Source organism: Nanorana parkeri, unplaced genomic scaffold (genome assembly GCF_000935625.1).
Source record: "Nanorana parkeri isolate BGI_ZX_2015 unplaced genomic scaffold, ASM93562v1 scaffold1181, whole genome shotgun sequence".
In the NCBI taxonomy this organism is placed as follows: domain Eukaryota; kingdom Metazoa; phylum Chordata; class Amphibia; order Anura; family Dicroglossidae; genus Nanorana; species Nanorana parkeri.
The window spans coordinates 197635-207486 of NW_017307449.1; the positions used below are offsets into that span (position 1 = coordinate 197635).

At 38.0% G+C, this 9852-nt stretch overlaps 1 protein-coding gene across 1 annotated transcript in view; it reads right to left on the bottom strand.

The window, feature by feature from the left end:
* The window catches only part of LOC108796841 (cilia- and flagella-associated protein 47-like), a 208738-nt gene that overhangs the window by 183867 nt on the left and 15019 nt on the right, over positions 1-9852 (bottom strand). Inside the window, 5 exon segments of the mRNA XM_018568382.1 lie at positions 539-774; positions 2021-2151; positions 4518-4678; positions 6046-6271; positions 8278-8416. Of these exon segments, the coding sequence (XP_018423884.1) occupies positions 539-774; positions 2021-2151; positions 4518-4678; positions 6046-6271; positions 8278-8416 (893 nt within the window).

Genomic DNA, 9852 nt, shown 5'->3' on the forward strand with positions numbered 1-9852 from the left:
CACACACACACACACACACTTCCCAGCATGTGCAATACAAAACAAAATGTGCAATACAATAAGACAAGTAACATGGGAGACAGTTCCTATTCCAGTAGCTAAAGGGAAGTAAGACAGAGGTGGTGACCATCCAGCAGCTTTTTAAGAAGTTTTTTTCCTAACAATTTTGAAGAGATTGCATGAAAAAAAATTAAATGTATGGTTCAACTGAAATGTTGGTCTTGTTATATGTACACAGCTATAATTTTGTATTTTTTTTATGTAGGAATGCTTTCAATTTAGGTCCAGGAACTCCTTAAGAATTTGTATACTCTGCCTCAGTTTTCTAATATCACAAGCACAAAGTATGTCGTTCTATTTATGTCTTCATTTTTAGCTCAGGTGCAAGTCACTGTTGTGTTCATGTTACAGAATACAGCTACTGAACTAAGTTAATGAATGCATTTTGAAATAAAAAAAGACAGAAATCCCTGTTAACATATTTACTTTACTATCTGTGATGCTAATGCCTTCCAGTTCTAAAGAGCTGTTTTTGTACCTTTGAATGTCCTGGCTCTATCTTGCCATTAGCTGGAGAGATATGAAAATGCGATATCTTGCGAAAGCTGAACACCACAGGGAGGAATTGAGATTCATTTTTTAGTGAACAGAGAATATCGATCCTTTCACCAATCAAGCATTCCTTAAAATTGTATGCTGTCCCTGGACTGAATGTTAATGTGACCGGCAAAGCAGAGCCAGTGGCAGCCAGTTCCACATAGCGTTTCTTTTGTCCTGTGAAGAAAATAAAAGAAGCAAAGATGGTTAATGGCAATGCAATAGTTTTCATCCAGCCATTTAATATCCCTACAAAACAATGTATGATTGATCATGTTTTAAGGTGTTTTTAAAATTGATTTTGTTTTCTTCACAAATGTTCACGAGGGACACAAAGCAGTACAACAGAGCAGTAGCCAAAAAAGATGTAGATGCATGAGAGACAATCTTAAACAGCATTCACTGTATGTTACTGCGACAATAATGCCAAAATCTCTACTTTTCATACATCATATCATGTTATCACCAACTATGTATTGTTTCTGTACTCCAAAGGACAAAAGAAAAAGCAAAATATACGGCAATGGAACACATAAAATCATAAATTGTATGTGTTTCATTAGTATGTCCACTATAGGTTGACTTCATAATCTGAGTTCAACTGGCTGCCATGAGTTACTGTACACTACTATTATCTGCAGTAGTTTAGAGTGAACCAGAAATAGTCTAAAAAAAATTATCTCAGGGGAACAGTATTAAAATACATGCACATTGCAGCACCTGCAAGTACATGTATTTCTCTCAAAATCAATCCATGTGACAGTGTAAAGCCCATAAGTTCCTAGGAACTGGCTGTACATTGGGTTTTGACTTGTGCTCAAGTCAAGATGAAGCCAAAATCCATCTAGGCACTATAGCCTAGATGGACTAAGGACTAACGACTAAGAGTTCTTGATTTTCCTTTCCTAACACATAGCTTTGCAATGACATTGAACCTGAAGCAAGGTCAAGCAGTGGGCATGGGGGACATTGTTAATGTTTGTAGAAGGGATCACTTCTGCATATCATTAAGAGGACATGGATTAATGCTATAACAGGCTCACAGCTTTCGCAACCCTGAACTTTTTAATGGCTACGATGTATTCCTATGCCACTGACCAGACTAAATTGACTAGACGGACACTTGTGATCTATAAAATATGTTTTGGAGAGGCCAAAGGTTAAAGACCGCATTAGATTAAAAAGAGATTATTACACAATTGGGTCTTTAAAATAAACAAAAGTGGTGGTGGAAAACCACTCAATACTAGACCACTTTCTTGATATTTATTTTCTTCTTGTCTGTCATGTTACCAAAACACCACTATTAACCACACACTTGTTGAGTTTTTGAGTTTTGAGCCAAACTGTTATGATAGGTTTCCAACTAGGGATCCAATACTTGTAGTTTTTTTTACTGCATTTTAATGTATAAGATACCCACCTTTATTACACATTTGTATGTCTGTATGTGACTGGAAAAATCCATCTTTGCTTCCTACTAGTTCAAACCTCAGGAAAAGTGCAAAATCCTGCTGAGATGGGCATTCATTTGAATCAATGTCTTCATTTTGTCTAAAAAAATATATAAATATACATATATCACAAACACATTTAAAGCATATGTGCAAGAGAAACAAATTAAAAATCTTAAAAGCTGCTTCCTCACTTAGCTCCATTGTATGATACGTATATGTTATCTGGTATATTATATACTTTTTGTGCTATAGAATGAGGCTATTCATGTTTGGTAACTGTGCCTACGTAGTACCCTGAAAACATATATTTTGTCTGGAATACCTACTGAAAAATAACAGTGCCCTGGTATGTTTGGGCGCCAAGGCACTCCTGGGCCTACAACCTCATAGCTGTTTATCTGCAATGTGAGAGCTAAGGCATTGCGGCCTATCTTTGCAGGTCTCATGAGATCTGGAGTGAGATTTGGAGATGCCACTATTGTGCAACTTGCTTGAGGACTCTGGACTGCATTCATGAATATCCTGCTTCCTTCATTCTGTGAATGAAGCTATAATGTCCACAGCGGCTGAGCCAAGGGTACAAGCCAAGGAAGAGAAAGCGGGAGGAACTGGAGAGATAAGCGAATCAAGCTACACACAGAGTTTATGAGGGCTCTAAAGATAGAGTCCAAAAGCTGTGTCAAGACAGCCACTTGGTAATAAAGCTCAATCTGTGGTAGGCTCATTCCTCCAAGATGCTTTGTTTAATGAGGAAGTGCCACCCACCCCCCAAATATATTGCAACAAAGAAGAAAGGAGGGACTAAAAAAATGCTCTCAGAAGTATAATGGGGACTCTGTAAAAAATATATCAAGACAACTGGACTTGCTGGGTTTCAAAGGCAACCTGGACTGTAAATTAAGATGTATAGTAGTCTGTAGAGGCCGATAATTGAGTTCATAGAGCACCTTCATAGCAGGGGACAGGAAAACACCTAGATATTTAGGAGCAGTGGGCGTCCAGAAAAAAAGGAAAGCTGTGTTGTAGATTTTGAACAGTATGAGCTGCAAAGATGCATTGAAGGCTTCAGATTTGTTTATATACACTTTGAAGTTGCTTAAGGCGGCAAATAGGTAATTAGCAATTTTAGTTGTTTTCAGTGGGTTAGGGGTATACTATTTGTCACTTTAGCTAATATTTTCTTGGTGGAAGTTTTAATTTCTTTTTAATAGACCCTGTCACCAACTTAAAAACATTGCAGGTAAAAATTATGTATTGTAAATGCTTACTTGCAGCATGAGACATGACCAGCATTTGGTGAATTTTGTGGCATGAAGGCACAATACCATTGGCTAGGTTACACAACAGCTTTAAGTTCTGGTGCCAGAAACAGTGGCAGTTAAGAGAGATGGACACTTTTACTTGCTGGTGGTGTGTGTTTATTTTGTGGAATCAGAGATGGGCTACAAAAAACTATGTCTTATCCAGCGCTCAGATAAGAAAGCTGGTCGGATGTTCAGTGAAACGTCTTCAAGAAAAATACAGCAAGTCCAGTTGGCTTGACTTATTTTTTACAGATATACCATGACTTGGATGAATGAGAACCTTCACAGACATTATCTAGCCCTCAATAATTTTTATGGGGGCCAACTTCTCAACACCTGCAGGCATCTGTCTGGTTTGCTTTTGGGTGAAAAACACATGTGTAGAAAAACACATGTATGGCAAACTGAGCCAATCCTAGCCTTTAGTCCAGTCTGCAGATCCAATAGCCCATGGTGTAAATGGTGTTGGGTTCAGGGTCCATGGAGCAGTTGAAATAAGCCATGACTATCCTATCCATCCACTGCCTATTGTCGTAGTCTGGTATCTCCATCTGATGGTGCAACACCAAATTACCCACAACATTATGCAGAATTCAGCAGTCACTGCTGCTGCTGGTGCCACTTCTGACAATGGTGGTGGAGGAACAAGAATGCACTGGAGACAAAGAGGGGTCTTTAGGTATTTCATCAAGATTAAGAAAAGTCTAGACCTGGCTTGAAAAATATTCAAACTAGCTTCTCATTTGGAAGTCTCCAAACATTTTCCCATTTAGCTTTTCTAGTGAGAGTACAAAAGTGTGGCCACTCAGTTGTCATCTCTCTTTTTGATAAAGGCAATGCACCTGTCTCCGTGCAAGTACAAAATTATGCAGTTTGCTATGCCCACTATGCAGCTTAATCGGAAAGTTGTGACATTCTTCACCCCCCGCTACAACGTATCTACCTCTAGGTGCCCTTTATTTCTGTAGCATTTTTTCCAATTTTTTTATAAAAAGATACCATCTATATGCCATAATACTGTATGCTCCCATTGTATTATATTTTTCTGTTACTCAAGCTCAATTTACATAAATATAACAAAAATTAATGTTAAGAACATATTAATGCACACTCTAAGCCTGTACAACTACAAAAAAAAAGCATGAAGCATTGTACTTACGTAGGACTGAAACAAAGGGTGACTGTGGTTTTTTGGTAAGGTAAGAGGACACCTTGATTAGGGAAGCAAGAAAGTAAAGCTGACACATCCGTTTCATTTCTCCTTTTCCTATAATTGATTTCTTGTAAAACAGCATCTGTACTCTTCCCAATATCAGTGCCCTGAATAATATTAGAAAAGCATATATTTAATACATCACCATTATCCAAATAAAAGATATCTACAGATAAAAATGTAGAATTAGTTTAAAACACATGATAGTACCCAATGCATGCTTGGCTGCACCCTCCCTTTAGTTACATCTTTTCTTTAGTGCTGCTGTAAAACAAATGTTTTCTTTGTTTGTTTGTTTTTTTAAATAATGATCCCAGATCAAATAAATATACATTGCCCTGCAAAGTATTTATTTACCTTTTTGTCCAAACACTTAGGGCCTGTTCACACCACTTCCATGTGTTAATTGCACTGTTTCATGTGATTAATGCATGGTACCACACAATCCACCTCCCATGTGATCAGTGCAGGAAGTGAGTTGCATGCCATTCATTTGAATGGCACCTAAAACACACCTCCTGGCTGCAGTGTGATCAGCCGTGTGCACTATTTTTTTAATCGCACCACAACACATGGTATTTGTGGTAATGAGCGTTGTGGCACGTCCAATCGCACTCTGGACGGGAGGAGTGTTTTGGGTCCGATTCAGATGAATGGTATGCAACGCATCTCCCGCACTCTAATCGCATGGGAGGTGCCTTGTGCAGTACCATGCGTTAATTGAGCGGAGCCATGTGATTAACGCACAGAGGTGGTGTAAAGGGGCAGTTATAGTCATCATATTTCTGAACAGCTGGCACAAACTCTCTCAGCTCACCTTCCCTGAACTTTCTATCCAGCACAAGATCACAAGGGACATCATGGTCTCCAGCAGCCATCCATCTACTAGTTTGGAGAAGGGAGGGCGGAGGAGATGGGAGCAGGGAGCAGGGGAGTGCCTTGCTGTGCCGGTCCATTTGTGAAGCTTTCTATCATACAAAAGGGTGGCTCCATAAGACCCTTAAAGGAAAAGGAGTCACCCTAAATCAGGATATCAAGGCCAGTGCTCAGGTGAACCAGCTGATTCTACAGGAAATTAAAGCTTCTAAACATCAAGAAGCAGTGTCCAGTGTGACTTTAATATCACTTTAAGCACAACTGCAGGTCACTGGTAGATTCCCCTTGTTGTCTTGATCTGCTCTTTAGAAACAAAACACTTTTTTAAAAGAATATCCACTATTTTTGTATTTTTCGGACAAACTTGCGAAGCAGGGCAGCAATATATATATTTTCTTGTGCTGTATAACTTCAGACATACATTAACATCCTGGTTGTGCGTTGATACTTCAGACAGATGAGTTATGATACAAGGCTGCTGTGGGGAGAGAGGAAACCTTTATTGTAACTGCACAGTGTGATCAGAAATTCCTGCGGGATGCTTTAAACTAAAAATCCACTTTATCGCACTTGACCAGTAGAGAGAGGTTAAACTTACCATTTCAACTCCAAGTGCATTATCATCCAGGACAGACACCCAGCTCACTTCTTCTGGACTATCATTGTATATCACTGCTTTCTGAAACTTTGATGTTCCAAAATAGACAGCTCCAAAGTGAACACATTTTAAAGATTTGCCAGACAGGTCTAGTAACTCCAGAGATTGTTGGACAATATTCCCTTTAATTAGGAAAGACATTTCTTCACGACCTTGAAGTTTAACCCTAGGATAAAACACAAATGCCTAGTAAGCCAGTTTTAGCATACAATAATAAGCACATATCTTCAGATCATCTTAGGTACTGTATCAAGCAGTAACACAAGCCTAACCAGTATCATCTGATAAACAAAATTGTACAAAGTGGTATAATTATGTTTTTTTTCCCATTGGGAAATTAATCTAAACTGCAGATATGGCAGACGACCACAGAGCACACACTGATCTACACTGCTGATGCTTGTATATTCATACAGTGTAATTATATGGAATCTGTCATTACAATATTTAACTTAGTAACAAGTTGAAATGTCCCGCATTGGCATCCAGCTAGATAACAGCCAGAGAGAGCCACTACAGTGAGGAGCTTATTATATGGGTTTGGGTAGTAATGAAAGTGGATACCATTTTTAAATACTATTTTATACTATATATTACTGTGAATCTAGAGCTGTTGTAGGACATCATATGATATTAAGAAAGACAAAAGCTAGAGGTATAAATAGCCGAATCTGGATTTCGTGTATAACCCTACGCAGCAGTACAATTCTAGATATTTGGACATTTAAATACAGCCTTAATTAGAGCGAACTTTGAAAGGTCTGCATAATTTACTCTCACATATGAAATAACTATTTTTTATTTAGGTCAGTAGTACATTTTCTTTGCCGCCTGTCTACTCGTTTTGATTATTGTTGCTAGATATGAGATAACAATTAAACCTGTTGTGAAAAGTTAAAGAAAAGTAAGGTGATGCTAGGACATTATTCTAATCAGCAGAGGCAGAGAGATTACTCACCCAGTGGTGAATATTGCTGAACTTAAAAGGAGTACAGCACTTTATTGTGACTATAGAGCTACAATATTTCTCTAACCACATGACAATAAAGCTGATTTAAAAAAAAAATATGCAAAGTCTGTTGGGTTTATTTAATAAGGTATGGCCAATAGAAATGACTATGTGCAAAGTGCATTAACCATAACAGCCATTTATCATCTATGTACAGTAAACAGTTTTGTGTTATACAGCCAGTCAACATCTGTGTACAGTAATCATACATATGACATTTGCTGTGCAGCCAGTCATATCTCTGTACAGCATTGGTCCCCAGACTGCAACCCACGGGGCAGATGTGGTCCCTTGCTTGCCTTTAAGCGGCCGTCTTGGGCACTATTCCTCCCACCGACGCCAATGATGGGGCACTATTCGTCCCAGCAACACCAACATTGGGGTACTTTTTCTCCAACTGAAACCAATAATGGGGCACTATTATTTCCATTGAAACCAATGATGGGGCACAATTCATCCCACTGACACCAATCATGGGCACTATTCATTCCCAATGATGGGGCTTTATTCCTCTCCCCATTAACCATGGTCCCTAGGTTATGTTTTGCTCCCACTGTTCATCATCCCTTGGGCATTTTTTATTCCCAATGAACACCAAGCCTATGGCATTGTTTACTCCCACTGGCCACAGTTTGCCCCCCAAGGTCTAAAGGACAGTAAACTGTTCTCTAGAAAGTAGGAGGACCCCTGGTGTATAAAAACCATATATCTTGTATGGGCTGTGGTATAAGGTTGGTTACTACATTTTGCACACAGTTCTTACATATTGCATTATATATAATTGCATAATTACATACATATATAAAACCCTGACACTGAAATTTTAGAGTTACTCAAACACTAGTAAAGTGCCTTTAAATGAAGCAATTTCTTACTGACTACATAATATGCTCCAGGTCCAACCTTGCCCTGTGGCACAACTAATACCATGAATCAGTATTGCATATGACGTGCTTTTAATTTCTCACAAGATTGTACTTATAATCATCAAAGTGATTTGTAAATGAGAATTGCTTACAGACCTACAAAGGTTTGCATCTTGTGTGACCTGTCCTTTTATTTATTAAGCATCTCAGTATTGAACTTTGATGGTTTTAAATAAAACTCTAAATGCATTTTACAAATACTCTGGATTCTTTGACTGTAAATATTTGTTCACTTACTTAGCCAATTCTTCAATGACAACAGGAACATCTGCACAAAGTTCCAGCTTTATTAAATTTGTTGTTTTTGGCTCCACAGTACCACTGGTTGGGGTTATAGTAATAGGAATAGTTCCATTGTACTTTATTTTGAAAGTACCTATAAAGATATATTAACATCATTATTAATATCAAAATACTATGTAAATAACTCATACAATCAGTTTATAGTATAAAAGACGCAGCGTAGCAAGTACACATTCACCTTATCAATATTATATTAATATAATGCAACAAAGATGGCATCCAATAATGGCAAACAAGTGACCGAGAGTGAAAGTTGTAAACATTTGGGAAAAGTAACCTCATGGGGACTAAACTCACAAAGCAGCCACCCCTCACATTCCTTATTCTGTGGTCACACAGCCCCATCCCTCTTGTCAGTGCAGGCAAGAAAAGCATGCTGCAGCTTGATACTGGTTCTTAAAGATACAATTGCCACACAAACATATGCCCTGCTACAGGGACCTATAATGAAAGTCAAAAGCTACCAATAAAATGGTGTCTACTGTCTTCTTGGCAGCAGAAACAATTAAGCTTCAAAAAATGGACAATCTTTCTCTCTCTTTCTTTCTTTTTTTCCTTTTCCATCTCTCCCTCTCTTTCCTTTACCTTACCCTCTTGTACTTACATTCCTACTATAAATCTCCTGTTGGAACTTAACCGTTATTTTATCAAGTATTGCATCCTTAAATGCTCTTTTTTCTATTATTATGTATGCGTATTTGCAATACCTTCACGTTGGGATTGCTTCTAAAGATTGATATGCAAGAATTGGTATTTATTGTTCCTTATGCTCTCCTGTAATCACTTTGTTTATTATGTTTGTTAATGTGTACTGTTCTTAAAAATCTTTGTTAATAAAGAATTTATTAAAAAAACAAATGGACAATATGTGATCCAGATTTAGACAAGGAGGAAATATTCCATACAACATGGAATCCTTGGATCTCATATACACTTGCTCTAAACCTTTCTTTTGATTTCAGATTCTGTCTTCTATGCTTCCTAAAATGTAAATCATGGTACAAATCCAAATCTCAAATATATGCCCTACCTTCTTCTCGTGGCTGTATGAATCCTCTTTGTGCATATTTCAACATTACTCCCCACCCCCTCAAAATCATGGTAGTTGTACTCATCCATCTGATTATGTACTATAGGAAAACTAACTGCTAATATTCTACTTGCTTGGTCACTTCCACTAGCCCCCGCTTGTGATTGCACAATGAAGGAGTGATATCACACTAATAAGGTCATCGCTGTCAGAGATGAACGAATGGTGGAAGATCTACATCTGTGATTTGGTGGGGTGGAGAGCATTACTCTTCGCCCAGCAAAATATTCAATTCACTCATAATATAAATGAACTGGTAAAAAGCGATTTGAAGAGCCATTTACTGGTTCATTACATGCAGAGTGCACAAAAGACTACCCTCATACAGGCAGAATTAAATCATAAATGCTTAAGACAGTTGATGGGTAGGGTTCATTGCTAGATAGTACTGTTTGTTATGAAGATAGTGGTGCTAAGAA